General features: G+C 36.9%; 1 protein-coding gene across 1 annotated transcript in view; it reads right to left on the reverse strand.

The window, feature by feature from the left end:
* HEATR1 (HEAT repeat containing 1) overlaps positions 1-19,273 on the reverse strand; it is a 47,038-nt gene that overhangs the window by 24,681 nt on the left and 3,084 nt on the right. Inside the window, exons 4-20 of the mRNA XM_019651803.1 lie at positions 18,591-18,732; positions 17,041-17,142; positions 16,474-16,614; positions 14,869-15,080; positions 14,587-14,720; positions 12,521-12,623; positions 11,517-11,627; positions 10,471-10,588; positions 9,287-9,394; positions 6,805-6,900; positions 6,296-6,384; positions 5,258-5,469; positions 4,808-4,929; positions 4,060-4,251; positions 2,554-2,737; positions 2,276-2,412; positions 1,332-1,524 (exon numbers count right to left, since the gene is read on the reverse strand). Coding sequence (XP_019507348.1) covers positions 1,332-1,524; positions 2,276-2,412; positions 2,554-2,737; positions 4,060-4,251; positions 4,808-4,929; positions 5,258-5,469; positions 6,296-6,384; positions 6,805-6,900; positions 9,287-9,394; positions 10,471-10,588; positions 11,517-11,627; positions 12,521-12,623; positions 14,587-14,720; positions 14,869-15,080; positions 16,474-16,614; positions 17,041-17,142; positions 18,591-18,732 — 2,396 coding nt within the window. The remainder of the gene's footprint in view (positions 1-1,331; positions 1,525-2,275; positions 2,413-2,553; positions 2,738-4,059; positions 4,252-4,807; positions 4,930-5,257; positions 5,470-6,295; positions 6,385-6,804; positions 6,901-9,286; positions 9,395-10,470; positions 10,589-11,516; positions 11,628-12,520; positions 12,624-14,586; positions 14,721-14,868; positions 15,081-16,473; positions 16,615-17,040; positions 17,143-18,590; positions 18,733-19,273) is intronic.

Genomic DNA, 19,273 nt, shown 5'->3' on the forward strand with positions numbered 1-19,273 from the left:
TAGGCTGCAGCCCCTGTGGCAGTGGGTTGCCATGTGCTACCGTGTGTAGCCAGTAGCCAGCGTGAGCGGCCAGCAGCCACCATGAGCAGCCATCCAGAAGCCGGAGACTGGTCTGCCTCGCCCGGGAGGAGTGCAGTGATGGTGCCAACTTGGGCCAGTGGGGCGGCGTCCTCCACAGCTGGACTGAAGACCAAGACGACAGCAGCTTGTCTGTTCCCCTTCCCCCAATTCCCCAGCGCTGTTCCCATCCCCCCAATTCCCCAATAAAAAAATCTAAAAAAAAAAACAAAACTGAAAAATTTCTTCTTAAAAGTAAATCCATTTAAACAGGGACTGCAATTTTACAATAAGTAGTGCAGAAATAATTACATTCACAGGATTTTATAAGTAAAACTTGAATGTATATATCTACTTTACCTTATTTTTAACAAAATTTTGGTTACAACTGCAATTGTGTGCTCTTTCAAGAGCTAATAAAAGGTAAACATCAGGAAATTGTTCTGGGAGAAGTGTATGATCCTTCACTTTGCTTTCACAAATTATTTCTAAAGAGTGATTTTGAATAAAAAAAATAATCAAGAACATCTTCAAATACCCGAAGGGCCACTCTAGTCCTCTGATGTTAAAATCACACCCATCTTCCTCATCAGCTTTCCCCCTTTCTGTCACCACCGGGTCTACTTCTGCCAGGCCCTCCATCTGTCGACAGCTCTGTAAGTCAGTCAACTCACTTCTCAGTATATTCATCAACTTCATGAAATTCTGTGTCTTTTACAAAATTTCCAATTTCACTTTATCAAACTATAAATTTTATTTTTGGGTGCTTCATTGGTGAGTGCCCAACCTGAATATGACTTACACCTGATAAAAAAGAAAAATCCAGGAAGGTTGTCTGAGTGGAGACCCATTTTATAAGAAGTCAGTTGAATACTGAATTGTATTATGATGGTTTGGCTTCCCTGTAAACCCTATAACTGCTTATGCTCAGAAAATGGATAGTTGGCTATTAAGAACCCATGATTAATCGATCAACTGCCATTTCCATCATTTGTTTTGGTGAGATTTTGCATTTGACATTTTTAACTTAAAAGCAATACTTAGAAGTAATCAGAGTGTGTATGTATATATATATATATATATATATATATATATATATATATATATATATATATATATATATATATATATAAACACATACATAGAGAAGGAGAACGTGTGTGCAAGAACTGTGTGCTCTATTTAAAAAAAAAAAAAGAAATTCTCCAAACTACAGCCCACATAAACTACACACACAGAAAACACTACCAGTTGGTCATGACAGAACACAGTACCTGGAGAAGACGTGGATGCCAGCTGGTGTTTACACTGCGGCTTCTGTAAGGGGAGCATTGCATAGCCTACATAAAGAGCTTGGGTCTGCAGCGCCGTACTCACGCTGCACTTCAGTGGATTGGAAAGGCTAGAACCATAGGTCCATAAAACAGAAAAGAACTTGAATAACTGAAAAACATCTTCTAGATGTTCCTAAATTTAAAAAGAAACAAAAGAAGACAGCGAGTATAAGTTGGTTCCAAATGCTCTCTTCACCAGTGTACAATTATAGAAAGATACTTTATGGCAGTGTTTTGCTTTGTCTAAGCCCTTGAAATTATTCCGTACTTGGTATTTTAGCCAGTTGGGAAGTACATCAATGAATTCAGAGGACTGCTATTCAGTGATATTCAGAGGCCTCGCTATCACTCTGCTCTTGAACACATTTAACAAGAAAAACAAGGTCACTAAGCAGAAAACAAGACAAGAGTGATGCCGGGGAAGCCTAAGAAAGCGCTTCCAAGATGGAGTGAGCAACATCAACTGTATCAAATGCTGCTGAGAGGGCAATTAAGCCAAGAAGAAAGAACTGACCACTGGACCTGGCAGCACGGAGGTCACTGGGGCTGTGACAAAATACCATAGCTGAGTGACTCTGCATACGCCACATCACCTCTCTGAACATCAGTTTCTGGTTGGCAGCGGCGTTCATCAACCAAACAGACTGGGCTGTTATGATTAGTAAACACGTGAACAGGCCTAACACACCAACAGGCACGCGGCAATGTCAGCCTCTGTCCAACCAACTGACTGGAGTCACAGCACTGCTTTACGGGGCCTGTGTTTAGCATTACATGCGCTTCACTGTTAAGTCTCCTTTCATTCTCATTCAAGACTGTCATAACCAGAACAACCTGCGATATCTTTGAGAGAAGAGCATGCCTAAAAAAGACAAGCCTTGAACCTTTATGAAAAGTTTCATGAGAACGCGGAAGTGAACAGCGTCAGCCCCTGTGAGCAGAATCTCGAAGAGCCCGATCAGCAAGCGCAGGTAGTCTCTGCTGTCTTCCTCCAGACGGTCAGGATCCCACCACACGTCACCTACACGGATGTGACGAGAGAGACAGGCTCAGGTTACGTGCGCGCACTGCTGGGCCTTTTCACCCACGACAAACAACAGTCATGCAGCCAATACTTCAGTTTTCCAGGTATCACTTTCACAAGATTCACACCTTGTCCTACCTTTAGGGAAAGATTTAGGAGGCTTTAGTGCAAGAATAAAATTTTTCAGTGAAAACACAAGTAACACTGAGTCCTCCACGGCAATCCGCTGGGCAGTGTTGACCTGCTGTATGTAATGTGCCCACAGCTCCGCTGGCATCCCTCTGTCGGTCATCAGCTCAATATGCCAATCCGAGGGGATTTCCTGATTGGCAAGGAGACAGCAACAGCACAGATTTAAAGGGGTTCTGAATATGGGTTATGCAGGCAACTGCAGCAGACGTTTATGATTAGGTAACAGGCAAAACTCTGCCTATATGTGCATTTAGGTGAGAGGATTACTTATTAATGTAACTAAAGGTAAAGAGGTCTAACCATCGCTATTTACAAGAAAAGACACAAATAAGTTAGCCATGGCTTCATTTTATCTGTTTTCTTAAAACATCATCTCTAAAAACAAATGTTATTCATGTAAATTGTGTTTCTAAGTAGAATGATAAGGAGCTGGACTTCCATGAGACCCTAAAAGGGACTTTTCTCAGTTCACACTTCACTGCTAAGCTGAAGAAGGTACATGGTGCAACCTCTACACTTGCAGATGACTCTAAACAAGTAGCAAAACGTTAAGGTGTTTAGAAATTATACAGCGAATGCCAAAAGCATGAGAAAAGGTGCAGGAAAATGACAAATGAGACTCCATATAGGCAAGTGCAGACTGATAACTTGAAAGAAAAATAATAAAAGCCAGACTTATTACGTCTTTAGTGAGGGAATTCCTGCCTCAATGTGCTGCTACAGCCAAAATGACTCTTATGACTACCAGGGAGGGGATGAAATGTACAACAATATAAAACCACCCATACCTATGTCTATATCAAACACTCAATTTGTCCACACTTTTAACACTGAGAACAAATACTCTTCAGGTTATCACATTTTACAAGACAACAGAGAAGTTAAGAAGCGCCTATGTGATTCGTTCAGTGAATCTTATCATGAGGAGCCCTCTGAAGTTTGGAGGACAAATAAAAACAAAATATTATCTATGGCAGATATTCATAGAAATAATCATATTGCCTCAAGATGTGGTACTAGGTAAAAATACAAACAACTGAAACATGGTCCTTAGTCATACTCAGAGGCAGTGGTACACTGGTTAAGATCCCAATCTAATGTAATATTAAAATACGAAAGATGTTTTTAGTAAACAACAAAATGAATTAATATTTTACTCAAGCACTGACACACCTAGTGAATTCTTCATCACTAAAGGCAGTTAGGTATAGGCTGGATAATTAATTACCCAATAAAGATGATACAGATACAAAACATTGCTTCTCTAATTCGATTGATTTTCTGCAAAAGTAAGAGAGCACCTGGTCCACTCTCTGCTGCTCCCTGAGGCTGCTTCATTTTCACCCAGGCCTGATGACTCAGCACCTTGGCCTCCAACTGTCAGCTTTGCCCTACAGACCAGGCTGTCACTTTACTCAACATTCAACTTCACAAGGACTTCGTGCTCCTTACCACTGCAGTAATGACACTTCCCAGCTTCTTTATTTTCTCCTGCAACAAACTGAAGACTCTTATCGCAAATGGAAAGTGAGTTTCTTTTAAAGATGAACAGCAAGAGATGAGCACGGCCATGATCACATGAAAAGTCACTTTTTGCTTTGGGCTAAAGGACTCCTTTTCCCCAACACTGATTAAATCCTCCACCTTGAAAAATAAACATACTCCATTACTGGTAGCTCTTGGTTTGCACAAAACAATTTTCACTACTTCAAGCCTATCCAGGTATTATGTGTTTTACATTTAAAGTGATAACAAATATAAAGCTTTAAAAAGGTAGTAAACACTGATTTCTAAGCAATTATAAAAATAAGTAATTTTAGAATTTACAACAAACATAATTGCACTTGCCACTGAATAAATGTTTTTAAATTATACACCTAATATCTTTAAAACAGTGTGTTTACTACAGCAAAAGAAAATTTCTCCTCCCTTAGATTGCTATTTTAACAAAAACTATAACTTTAATAATTTAAGAGTAATGTGCATTATTCTTATTGGTCCAATTTAAAACCATAAAATATGTTAGGGTTTTCAACAATCTGCAGAATATACTAAACAACGCTTTATATGCTTAAAGCAAAACAAAGCACTCAATAATGCAAAAATTATTAAAAAAAAAAAATCTAGTAAAGCAAACACTGAGAATCTAGCGCGATTATGAGAAGGAAACCCAGAGGGTGGACTTCAACAGTGTACCTACCATCTTTAACATTGAAGAAGGATTCCCTGAATTTATGTTGTCAGCTAACAACTCAACCATCTTCTTATTTGCTACACCAATTCGTTTTCCTGACTTTGTGCTTTTAATCACATTTTCGAGAGCTGGAAAAAAAAAATTTAAACACAAGGCCCTTAAGTCACCAACACTCATTTAAAGAATCACATAGAATAAGGAATTTAAGCAAAAATTTTATAATTTTCCTATGAAGTTTTGCTTTTTATTTTTCCTTTTCTCCAATTCTGAATTTGCGTGTGGGTCAGCTTCCTGCTCATTGTATACTTTTTATCTTAGTAAAAGTTCTTTAAATCTTGCAGGCATACAACGTAAACATGATTTCAAATAACAAGTACAGCCAATTTTGAAAGGTACTTATCTTCTTTTTAAAGTGTTACCTATTAATGTTTTTGAAAAAGCAACTGAATTTCTTACCCTTTTCCCAGCCTCTTAGTACAGGGTGCAGAGAACAAATTCCTGATTTTGATAAATAAACAGCCATTTTCATCCCGGCAGACTCCATATCGTCATTGTCGATGATCATGAACGGAAGCAGATGCACCACCACCTGGTTTGACAGCTCCTCGTTTCCACTCAGTATCTCTTCTTTAATCAATATGTCTGCTGCGATCTCAAGTACCTTGTACCTAAAAGATTTAAAAGCACATTTGGTTCCAGAGACACATTAGAGACTTGAAGTCAGCAACAAATCACTATTACGTTGTCCCAGGTCAACTGACATTATCCTGGTTTCCTCCAAACACATTACTCAGAGAAACCAAGATAACAGTAATTTTAAACTGCGAACTTAGCCAAATCTTTTTTTTTTTTTTGAGAAATCATTAGGTTAATTATAACATAAAACATATATCACACTATATATCTTAACTCCACTAGAAACCAGAGATTCACTCACAAGTTCAAAAAAATATCTGAACACATACTATGTGCTAAGAATTAAATATGACAGATACAAAAACCTATAAGACATGTTCTCTTCCTCTAAGGAGCTTAGTCATTTTTCCATGCAAAAAGCTTCAGGGCAAGAAATGAAGTAACCAGAGCTCATCAAATACTAGAGAAGGTAATCATGTGCCTCTGAGCTTATTTTTTATTTGTTTAATTTATTTTTAAATTATAAAGTCACATATTATCCTTGTAAAACAATATACAGAATTATTTAAAATAGAAAATGAAAGCTCCTCCCCATCCTACTTTCCAGATATCAGACATACTTCTTTTTCCAATTTATTAAGAAAAATTTCAAACACAGATAGTATAATGAACCCAAACCCAAATGAATTGTCTTTATAATGTAAGAGGGTCACTTTAATATCCATTTCACTACCATGACCAAAGTGACATGTAACTAAATTATAAGTTGCAAAAACGTAAAAAAAAAGAAAAATCAAAATGAATTTGATATAAGAATTTCACCAATTCAAAACAGTATGAGGAGAAATGAATACATACCATCCCCTATTTTTCAAAAGTTCTGCTTTTCGAAAGAGATTCAGAAGATTTGAAACCGTCACTTCTGAACTAAAGTGCTGTTTGAAAATCTAGAGGGGAAAAAAATACTGAGTAACTTTTTACTTGCTTCAAATATATACAGTGGTTGTTAAATGAACTTTAAAAATTAATGAATTATAAAGACTACCTCCCAGGAATCGTACTATAATTTAAAAGTTTTATGAGAGCAATTTCTCAAAAGTGGCATTCAGGAGCCATTTTCCACGACCCCAAGGTGAAGCTCACACAGTACCGCCCCTTTCTGAGGAGCTTCCCTATGTATAAAATTGTGCAGTCTAATTACTCGCATGAGCTTTCCCCAACCAGGCTTAAGTCTGTGCTCTCGAGAACAAATTTCCAACGGAAGAACAATTTTCAAATACATTCCTGCCTAGAGCAGACAATCATGTGAAAAGGACAAGAAAAAATATTTACCAAAAATGTGCATTTCGACGAACAAATTCACTCACCTCAAAAGCACTTATAGCCGACAAAACAACATCAATACTATCATCACCTAATCGGGTTAAAACAGCTTCTTTTATGAAAGACTCATCGATGCTCTCCTGAGCAAGAGAAAACATATATTAACTTAGTTGTTGCTAAAAGACTTTACATGAGAAAGAAGTTTGGTTTTGTGAAAAGTACTGCAGAATACCAGTCAAGAAACACAGGCTCTGTCTGCCCTGAATGCAAATTCAAATAATCTAAGCACAATGTCCACTGAACTAGATAATCTCTAAAGGCCCGTTTTAGATGAGTCATTGGTACAAACCTTTCCCAGTTTCCATGGAAAATATATTATGTATAAGCCAAATACAATTTTTGCATTAAGGAGTTCATCTTATTAAAATGAGAGTCCAGACATTGAGAGCACATTTATGTGTTCTTTAATTTATTAAAGAACCAGAATGTCTAGGTTTAAATCCTAGCTCTACTTCTTACTAGCTGTGTGACTTTAAGTAAGTTACTTAATCTTTCTAGGTCTCACTATTCTCACCTACAAAATAGAGCTAATAATAGTACCTACCTCAAAGGGTTGTTACAGGGTTAAATATTACATGTCCATGCTTAGAACATTGCTTTACACATAGTAAGTACTGTTAAAAGTTAGCTATCATTACCATCAAGATTTTTACTGGATAAGGACATGCACTGAGAAATCAGTCTGCCAAAATAAAGAGATCCTCTCTCTTTTCAGTAACAAAAGAAAATAAAGCATATATTCATTCACAGTTACAGCAAAATAAGACTGCTAATTAACCTGGATATGTCCCCACCTGTAGGTGGTAGGAAAAAAAACAACTAGATAATCCCACAAAAATAAATAAACAAATAAAATAAAATACAGGTCACTCTGTTCGCAGATAAATTGAAATCCCTAGAATCCACGAAACTGATGGCAAAGTTTCATGTATCAAATGCCACCAGAATTTTCTCAGAAGCTAACAAGTAGTCCAGAAGAGAACCTGTCCTGCCACTGACAGAGAAGGGAAATGCAACCAGAGCATGCAAAGAAAGACATCAGCTACAATTACAGTGCTTCAGCCTGTAACTTGAATGTATACAGTGCTCTTCATTGAAAAACTAACCAAATCCAGAGGTGGATGGAGGGTGGGGGAGGAATAGTAAAAGAAGGAAAGAGAGAAGAGCTGCAGGATTAATGGGAGATTCCTGGAATTGCCCTATTAGGAATCTCCCTATTACAACAAAGACCAGCATTCAATGAGTATAATTATCCAACAAATCAGTAAGACAAACCTATCAGCAGTTTGTGAAAGAAACACAATTTATGCCAGATCGGAAATGAATCATACAAAGCAGTATTTTTCAAGTGAGTATATACAGATCAACCATTTTTAAAGACACATTCTTACAGATCCTAATGTTGCTTTTATTATTTATATATTAATTTTAAAGTTAAGTATAGCTCCTTGAAATACAGAATAAAAAATGTTAAAAAAGTAAAAAAAATTTTACAAATATTAAAAAATATTTAATGTGGTAATTATGATTAGCTAAAACTAAATTCTACTTATAATATGAATCTGGTTCTAAGGCCCACAATACAAGTTACAGAGTTCAGCATACGCGATGTGGGAAGTAAACTCTATCACTTTACCCTATTTCAGAAATTTTCCAAATATGCAGAAGGTAGTACATCAGATGATTTTAGATATTCTACAGATCAAATTTTTATTTTAATCATAGTAACTGAAAATGTATATCATACAATTAGCGCTTCAAACCCATGATTTGAAGGCTATGTAAAAAAATGAGTCCATCTGAAAGAAGCTGAAGAAAAATTTTAAGTATATAATATCAGTGGTAAGCTAATATAACAAAAATTGTGAAGCTACTGCTTCGATGACTAAAGTTGGGAAAATACTGCTCTATCTGAATCACAGAAGTCTCCATAAAATCCCATTTTTGTATAAAGGCATAATCTATAAATTAAGTCAGCCTCTGTGCTTACCATTTGGAGCCACCGAAGTTTTAAACAGAAACACAAACCACAGGTACTGAAATCAAGGAACAGTGTTCCAAAAGCTATCATTCTGATGTCCCCAAATGTGTTCATGTTAAACTTAAAGACAATCAAAATCAAATTTTAGAACTAAAATATTCTCAGATAATTTGTGAACCTCTGCAAATTGATCTATACATTCCAGTTTGGAAAGCACTGCCCTGAAGTTAAATTTACAACCTGCAATGTGGACACTTGACAGCATGGCGACATGCTGTTACCAGGGCACATACAGGTTAAAACGGTGGCAGCACATGTCGGGTCCTAAGTCTTTGTTTTGTCTCATGTACTCTTCATCTGCTTTACTCAGCTTATTTCTATAATTACACAATGTCAATTCTAGGTAACTTCAAGTTCTTATTCTAGAATTATACTGTTCATTGCAAGGATAAAAACATCACAAATGAAAGCTATTTGACACAAACCTTTGATGTTTTCATGATATTTTTCAGGTGATTAATGGCCAGAAGTCTCACAGGGGCAACTGGATGATTAAGACTGAGCATCAAGGAGGTATCGGAATCTGCTAAAAACTACAAGATTCATCACAATTACCAAATTATTTCACCACTAGATCTGAGCAGTGTATGATCAAGAATAAAAACCAGAGAAAAATACCCCTAACTGCCCAACAATATTCAATAACAATTGTCTAATTTCAGAAACCAAAAAGTAAAAAAGTAAAGCAAAGTCTGTCTTGAGAACACGGGATGAGTTATAACAGATGAAAAATCTGTACTGTTAATGCTGTGATTTTGTGTATTCTTGTGTCTATATGTAGGTTTAATTTAGTGAAGTAATTCTGTGAAGTAATTTTGTATTCTTTATATATAATCTGATTCCAAAGTGAAAAGCACCTAAGATAATCACTATATTAGCACCTAGATGAAAATATAAATTTAAAAAATGGATCAATGAAGACAGAATGCAATTCATCTAAATGATATAATAGTGACACTCAAATTCATGAGAACTTAATTCACTTATGTAATTAGACTAAAGAAAATCTGTGTTATGCTAAGATTTGAAAATGAAACACCACTGAAGATGAAAGTTCAATCATAGAAGAGAAAAACCAAAACAATCATATTTTTTTCATATTTATTTTCAAGGATAATTATAAAAAGTGCTTAAATGTCTAACTTCTAGTATAAAGATTTTAAGGTGAATCACCAGAAATTTCTGAAGTTCTAATATAATCATGAAATGAAAACCCACCTCCTTTTTTCTAGTCAATGATTTAAATAGCCACACGTGGCTGGTGGTACTGCACTGGGAAGTGTGGAAACAGGAAAAAGATAAGGAATGCTAAGGACCTAAGTGAGGTCATCTTTTGGTGACTGCTAATGAGCATCAAATATAGAATTCCCAAACAATATTTTTCCTAAAATAAGTACCATATTCAGTTATTTAAATCCCTGTACCTTTCTCCAATTATTTAAATTTCCTGCCTCATAGCCTTAACTTCAGGTAACTAGGCAAACTATAAAATCTTATTTCTCCATGCAACTTTACAAAGAGAGTGATATAGCAAATTTCCTTCCGGAGTTCTTCAAATAACCACACTAAATACCCCTAATTGTCATAATTCCTCTGAAAAAAACCTTACCTGATACTTTCCTCCACTTGTAGAGAGAGAGATAAATTGGTGAAAAAGCTCCTGTTTTTTTAGGTCTGTAATTTCCTTTAGGCGTTCCTCTAAGACAACATCTAATGTTCTGGGATATCTGGGAAGAAATTAAAGAGTTAATTCGTCATTCCTAATAAAGTTATTAACCACACACCCCATACACGTGTAAAAGGAAGACAGTTAAAATTTTAAAGATCACTGGGATTGAGACTTAAAATTTTAACAAATGGAATACGTAAAACCAAATGAAATTGACCAAGTTTGGTGCTGTGACTATTATAACAACAAAAAAAGTCTCTCTATAAAAAAATGGTACTCTGGGGGCCGGCCGAGTGGCATGTTGGTTAAGAGCTGGCTTGGGATGCTAGCTCTGAGCAGCAGGGCTCCGGTTCGGATCCCACATGTGGGCCAGTGACCCTGTGCCCTCTACAGCTAAGATGGTGAACAACAGCTCAACCTGGAGCTGGGCTGCTGTGAGTCACCGGTGATGGTGTAGGCTGTAGCCCGTGCTGCAGTGGGTGGCCGTGAGCTACCGTGAGCGGCTGGCAGCTGGTGTGAGCTGCCGTGAGTGGCCATGCAGAGGCCAGCAACTTATCTGCCTTATCTGGGAAGAGCACAATGATAATACCAACATGGGCCAGTGAAGCAACGTCCTCCACAACTAGACTGAAGAACAAAAGGACAGCAACTTGTCTGTTCCCCTCCCCCAATTCCCCAATAAAGTCTTAAAAAAAAATCATTAGATTTTGTACACATGTATGTATGTATGTATGTATGTATGTGTGTATATTCACACTGAACATTATAAAAAAAAAATTATACTCTCCAGTCCCCACACAACCCCAATTTCCTCTTATATTTCAAATATATTTGAATCCTATACCTGTCCCTTCCCAAAAGGAAAAAGAAAAGGTCTCTTTACAATTCATTTGCTGTATTAAGTTGTGACTTGCAAACCATCTCTTTATAAAAAAAGAGGTGCACATGAACAAAACAAGAGACACAAACACACACATACAACTTACTTGCTTTCTAAAAGTCTGATAAGTGGAAGAAACTGTTCATTAAGCAAGGACACTTTACTAGGATCGATTTCTTCCTGTGAACTGTATGAAATATACTCTTCAAAAAGAAGGCTGCAAAACAAAACAACTGTCAGCAGACACCGAGTTACCATTTACTGAGTACCTATCATGTTCTAAGTGCTTCAGGAATATTATAGCTGTTATTCCTCTACAAGGTAGAAATTACACTTACTTTACAGATACAAAACTAGGGCTAGGGAGTCTTACAATCTGCCTGGTGAGCCCCACTGTGTCACAGAAAGGCGAGCAGGGTTTTCAGCCCCAGCCTAATCCAGGGCCCAAGCTCTCAACTACTCCGTGTGTCTACTCCCATTTCATTCACAAGCCAGCCTGCGAGCAAGGCGCACGAGTGACGTACCAGCAGACGGGCACCTGCCCAACAACACACAATGGCAAAGCCAGATCCAGGCAGTCTGACCTTCAGAACTTCCTACTCTCTCCTGGAAATGACAGAGGCAGGATTCAAACCCACGTCTGATTGCAATGCCTACACTCCTGGCACTGTATCAAGTTGCCCTTTAAGTAAGAAAACCAAATGGGACAATAAACTATTTTTACAGAAAAGGAGGAAATAATCTTTACTTCACACCAACCCTCAATATGAAGCTTCTGATAATAACTGAATAGTAACTGTGGTGTGCTGTTTCAGGGACTCTGGTCCATTTATTAGTAAACTCTAAACAACCACAAGTTACATGCAGCTGTAACCTAAATTTAGCTTAGCTATTAACTTTCCATGATCCCCACGATCACATGGAAGCACTAAAGACAAGCAAGAGAAATTACTTTTTTTCTGTTGCTACAATTATTGGACTAAATATTTATAATTAATGAAGTGATATGGACAAACCATTATAAAAGGATACCAGAAAACTGATCAACCGGAAAAAGTATACTACGCCACAAAAATACAAATGAAAAGCATGTAAAAAATAACAGCTTACCTAGCCAAGAAATGGTCCAGGTTGTTCTTCAGTGATATACTTTTAAGTATAGCTTCTAAGTGTTTCCTGTAGATTTGGCCATCCAGCCCTTCAGTTTCTTCTCCTTAGTATACAACAAATTAACACGGATTTTACATGTTTACACTGCTAAATTTACATATAGCAGAAAATTTTTCTACAGGAATAACTTTAAAACATCCATCGATACCCAGCTTTTTACCTGTTTTCAAGTATATTTCACTTATTCAGTTATTTATATTTTTCAAAGCATTTTTGTACACATTACTCTCATCTATCCTTTACCTGAAATTCTCTGTATTTTTGAAAACAACTATGATCATGCCTATTTCATTAATGGAACTAAAGTCCAATAATATAGTCTTTCCCTAGGTCGCATTACGAGTGGCTAAAGTTGGGATCAGAACCTAGATCTCATTAAATTACAGCAGTCCCTCCCTTATCCATGGGGAATACGTTCCAAGACCCCCTGTGGATGCCTGAAATCACAGATGGTACTGAACCCTATACAGACCATGTTTTTCTCTTTATATAGATACCTATGATAAAGTTTAATTTATAAATTAGGCACAGAAAGAGATAACAATAATAATAAAACAATATACAATAATAAAAGTTATGTGAATATGGTCTCTCTCAAAATATCTTATTGTTCTGCACTCACCCCTCTTCTTGTGACGTGAAATGATAAAATGCCTTATTAAGTCAAGAACTTTCACCTTTCACTTACAGGAAGCCCTTTACGGCTTCTCTCTGGCATATCTAAATTGCCAGCATCGCTATTCTTATGCTTTGGGACCATTATTAAGTGAAATAAGGGTGACCTGAAACAAGCACTGTGATACTGCGACAGTCGATCTGATAACCACAAGGCTACTAAGTAACTAACAGGTTATACAGTGTGGAGAAGCTGACAAAGGAATGATTTACATCCCAGGAGGGACAGAGTGAGATTTTGTCACGCTAGTCAGAACCACGCACAACATAAAACTTATGAATTGTTTATTTCTGGAATTTTCCATATATTTTCGGACTGCAGTTGACCATGGGTAACTGGAACTGTGGAAAGCCAAAGGGGGGACAACTGGATCTCTTAAAACAGGCTAAACTTTCATCTCAATGCCTCCTTACTGAATCAAGAGCTGTCATCATCTCTTTCAGGTTCACCATAAACGTATGAATTGGATGTTAGCATTGTCTTAACAGTACTCACCACTCAGAATAGAAAAAATACACTTTCATTTATGCTAGTCATATTTTTGAAACACGTTTAAACCAAGATTTGGTTAAGCAAACCTTACTTTCTAAAAGGCTGACGTAATTTTAGAGATGTCTTTCTTAGTCTAATTAGCAACAGAACCAAATATTTCTTCCTTGTCTTTCTGTATTTATTGAAGGGCAAAAAAAAAGGAATGCAAATAATCACTTTCTAACTAATTTTTGGTTTTTAAAAAAATTTTTGGATTTTTATGTATGAGACCTTCTTTGTCTCATATTTTCAATGACTCAAGGGAGAAAAATTCATTTGTTGGCAGTTAGATATTTATGAATAAAATCACTAAAGTTCATTAAATATCTAAATGAGAAGGGAAAGTTTTACTTTGTTTTAAAATAATATCATATGGCTCAGTTGGTTAAGAGGTCACGCAAGAGTGTGAGCTCTGAGCAACAGCGGTTCGACTCCCAGCCTGAGCTGAGCAGCCGCTGAGCTGACAACAGGTGGCAGGATGGCTCAGCTAAAAAAAAAAATAATAATAAATAAATAAATAAAATAATATCATAGTCTTTTTCATGTAGAGACTGTTTACTACACATTTTTTTAAAAATAGAATTCTGAGCATATCACTCAATTAACAGGGTTCTTTCTTCAACCTACCTGCTCCCCACCCCAAATGTTTCTCATAAGAAAAATAGACAAATTCCATAAAAACAACTGGTTAGCAGAAACTTTAAGTAGCTTAAAGATATTAACAAGGGTGTTGTTCCTATTTTAAGAGAATCAAATATTAGAAAGCAAGTTTCCGGACACAAAATGAAAAACCACATACCTGCAACATGATTAATGATGGAGACGACCAGATGGGGAAGCATGTAACGCAGAAGAGGACTGATGTCATATGTTTCAGAAATTCCATGAAGTATGGTAATAAGATCAGGAACATTACACAGGTGAGGAAACGGCCTTTGAAGAAACAAGTACATAAGGTGTTGACTTCACAAGTTAGGCAATAAATGGCAACTTAAAAAATAGTATAAATTTCTCTTCAAAAAATTATTCAAAATAAGTGAATTCCCCTCTAATTATCATTTCTCAATTCAATTGTACGTACTTTTTCCCAAGGCTCTCAGGCTTCTGTCTCTGCAGGAGCACTATCAAGCAACCCAATCCATCCTTGATTAAAGATGGAGTTTTGGTTAACGTTTTGATGATCTGTGAAGCCAATGAATTAACGAAGGTATCTTCCATTGTCACTTTCACAGAAATCTGACATATTATCATGTACGTAGCAGCTCTGTAATCTGGTAAAGATGATTTCAATCCCTAAATATTTTTTAAAATATAAGGAAAAATAACAAACTACATTATTTTATTCTACTTAAAATGTTACTTTATCTTGCTTGACAAATTAGAAATGTCATAAATTAGAGATTAATACTACCTAATACACACTCCTCAGGATTGAAAAATCAAGATATTGGTTGCCATAGAAATGAGACAAGTCTCCTGGATGAGAGAAGGGATCTCAGAGGGTCTCGTCACTCAAACGTCCACCACACATCCTAACAGGAGCGAATGAGCTCTTACTTTATATGCAAACTCCCACCCGTGTAAGGGAGACTTCAATCAGAAACAAAACAATGTCTGATTAAAGACAATGATCTGGGACACTGGTGGGAAGTGAAAGCAGCACCTCTATGGGGAGGTAGCAGGCACTGGGGAAAAAGGAAGAAGAAACACTCAGAAGCAGAGGCCAATGTGGAAATGAGGAGAGTCTATGCCTTAAAGGGATTTTCTAATCCAGTCTCTTTCCAGTGAGGTAACATGACGGCTAAAAAAACAGCCTAGGAGCGAAGATGACCAGGTGAAGATGGGCAGAAACGGGAGTTGTGCTCCCACAGGCAGTACTGCCAGCCACCACAAGCTAGAAGAGGCCTGGTCTTCTCCCTCACGGCCTCAGAAGGAACCAACTCTGCCAACACCTTGATTTTGGACTTCTAACCTCCAGAACTAAGAGAGAATAGATTTCTGCTGTTTTAAGCCTGTCTCTCTCTCTCTTTCTGGAAGATAGTGGCAGGACCAAATGGCCAACATTTATTCTTTAAGGAGCCCTAATTCAGATCCTGCTCTCTTAAGTTTTTTTTTTTATTAAATTATTTTTTATTATGAAATACACATTTTTTAGAATTAGTTTCAGCTGTACAACACAGTGCAATAGTTACACTTTTTACCCCTCGAAGTGACAACCCCTCTCCCCCAATCCGCTGCCCCATTTCCCCCCAATATCATATCTATTACAAATCCCTTCACTCCACTCCCACACTATACTCCATGTCCCATGACTATATATATATACACACACACACACACACACACACACACATATACATATATACACATATTCAATTATAGTTGACATACAATATTATACAACATCAGCTTCAAGTGTACAGTGCAGTGATCAAGCCTCTTCCCCATCCATGATGCAAGACATGTGACCACCTGACACCTATTTTCTCTTTTCAGCTATCATAGAACTCCTCTTCCTCTCTTAAGTTTTTAAAACAAAAGAAGTCATACTTTTTTTACCTAAAAATTAAATCTCATCAACTATCTGAAATAAATTGTCAATTTTAAAACATTTACACGTAAGTTAAGTTTTATAAAGCAAGAACATCCCCTCAAGCAGACTAATCTACACTTGAGCAGGGCCGACCTTTTGGATATATGGAAAGAGCTTGGCAACTATGTTGTCTGATATGTCCTCAGCAGTCACCAGAGCAGACACGATGGTAGAAGCATAGAAAGTCAAGAGCACCCTCAACTGAGCTGAACTCCCAGGATACTCAGCCAAAACCTGGAACAAACAACACAAACAAAACATTTAAGAGTGAAAGGCCAATTAGATAAAAGTATTAAAATATTTATAGCTCTCAACTACTGCAGGCTGACATTTTTAATTTTTACCATATACAACAGTAAGCAAATATACAAATTCAGTGGTTTGATTAAGTATGACAAGAATGAAGGATAGTCCTGACATTTTTAGACTGTCTCTTTAAACTGATTAAACAGTCACTATAAACAGAATCTGGCAAGGAACAGTTCATTTTTGTAGAAAAACACCTTTGGTGATGACAGACTGATCCCACTGTTTATGCTCATATAACAAAAGAGACTTCTTCAAAGTGCCACTATTATTAGGGACAGCCTCAGTATGTTTTCTTCATTCAGAGCAATCTGTTAATGGAGTTATACATTCATGAAGCAATATACTACTTACCTTCACAGATTTTGTTACCAGGCTACAAATGAAATCCATGAACCCCAGATCTTTGTAGCAGTGGGTAATCAAGGTTCCTTTAGCTAAGGGTACTCCAGATTGCTGTTACAGACAGAAAGAACCCATGATTACTTAGTACAGTCATTGACTACTATCATTTTTAAGGCACCTACCACAGTTAACAGCGCTATACTGCTGTAATTCATAAATACAAAATACAATCTCTCATGCAACTGATAAGATTAACACCTAAAACTGTGCAACCTTTAGAAATTCAAGAGAAGGTCAGCAATGAAGGTAGAGGGGCTCAGTGAAAAATGCTTACTTATCTATCAAGTTGCATCTTGATATGTATTTATCTAAACCTGGATTCTCTAGTTTCTTGGTAATTCTACTGGTTATATTTGGTTTTTGAGCAAATGTGTAGTTTTGTCACTGCTTTACAATAACACTAATAATAGAAATAGACTAGGAACCTGGCCAACCTGTCCTATTCTCACCACCTAGCAAAATGCATGGGATGTATTAGGTGCTCAAGAAATGTTGAAAACAATCAAAGAAAGGAGAATTTGAAGTGAACTTTAATAGGTGAGTGGGGTTTGGATACCTGAAACAAGGGTGCCTAGAGAACAACAGGGTCTGTGTGTAGACAAGGAGAGAAAATGATCTTGGTATTAGTAGTGTGAATGCTGAGTAGTTTAATAAGAAGCTTTATCATAGGTTGGCCTCTTAGTGAACATTCTTTAGTTCAAGTGCTTTACACCCAAACTCTTAAATCCTCCTTCTAATTAAAGATTCCCATTCCTTTATTAATAACTCTGATCGACCTCACTGTCATAACCCATAGTCAACTCTCCCGTCCCACCGTTAGCCTACTTTCATCCCCAGCTGCCCCCCTCCTATAGCCTGAACTGCCTGCCATGCCCAACATTCAGTAAAGTTCGTATTAACAACATATGCCTACTTTCCTCTACTGTATGTTGTAAACAGTGACAATGGCAAGTCAGTTGTTTTACTACAAAATCATGCTATCTGATATTCATCTATAAATTAATCCCTAGATTCCTTATAACTCTAATAATTTCCTCAAGTTCCTCAAGTTATCCTTATAATTTTTTTAAGTATTTCCTGCTTTTATTCACCTCCAACTTTTTTAAAGCTCTTCAGTTCAAAATTTAAAACAGCAGACAGTATGGAACAATGGAAAGACATAAGCTTTAAAATCAGATTTGGATTCAAATCCCCACTCTGCCACTTTATAGTTATGTGAACTCTGAAGAGTAACTAAATTCTCTGAGTTTGTCCTCATCTGTAAAAAATGGAGTTTTGTGAGAACCCAAGATAATATCTATAAATTGCCTAGCCTACTATCAGGCACTAAATAAAGCCCTCTATAATTATAATAGTTTCAACTGGAAGTTAGGAAATAAAAGTGATGGTGATAATACTTGGACTACCCTCAGGAGCACCAATGACTTCATTTTTTCTAAATTATACCTCTTAATCAGGATTTGCAATAATTACAGATACGTGTCATTCAACAATCATACCTTAACCGGCAACAACCAGAACCATTTGTGCTTTGAATTATTAATTTTTAGAAGCTGTATGACCCGCACAAATATTCTTGTCTCGTGGTATGGTAGAACACAAGCAATGAGGCTATCTTGATTATAAAGGTGAATGTGGAACCTGGAGAAAAAGCAAACAATTCAAACTGACACAAAACTTACAGGCATATATTTCCTTACACATCCAATCATATTCTTAGATTCCAAAACTACTTAGAATGAATAACAGTAAAACCAACCACATATCTATAAGAAGATTCAAAGCACAGAAACATAAGCCCTCTATTTGACATTAAAGTACTCAACTGGTTCTGCCAATTCTTACGCAGTAATATTTTTTAATACCAAAATTTAGACTCGTATCCCATTCACTCTCTCTCAACCTTTTTTAACCTATCATTACATTAACACAACTGTGGAATCATTGCAGTCAAACCAACAGAGAAGCAAGCAGTCCACCAGGCAGCAATGCTCAGCTTCTCTCCACGCTCCCAGGGTCACCTTTCACAGCTTCCTCAACTTCTCCAATTATCTTAATTCTAAAGCTAATTAAAAAGAAAACCAGGGCCGGCTGAGTGGCGCGATGGTTAAGAACTCGCTTTGGATGCCAGAGGGCCCCGGTTCGGATCCCACATATGAGGGCCAGTGACACTGCCCTCCAC

The sequence above is a fragment of the Hipposideros armiger genome, unplaced genomic scaffold (genome assembly GCF_001890085.2).
Source record: "Hipposideros armiger isolate ML-2016 unplaced genomic scaffold, ASM189008v1 scaffold_167, whole genome shotgun sequence".
NCBI classification, from domain to species: domain Eukaryota; kingdom Metazoa; phylum Chordata; class Mammalia; order Chiroptera; family Hipposideridae; genus Hipposideros; species Hipposideros armiger.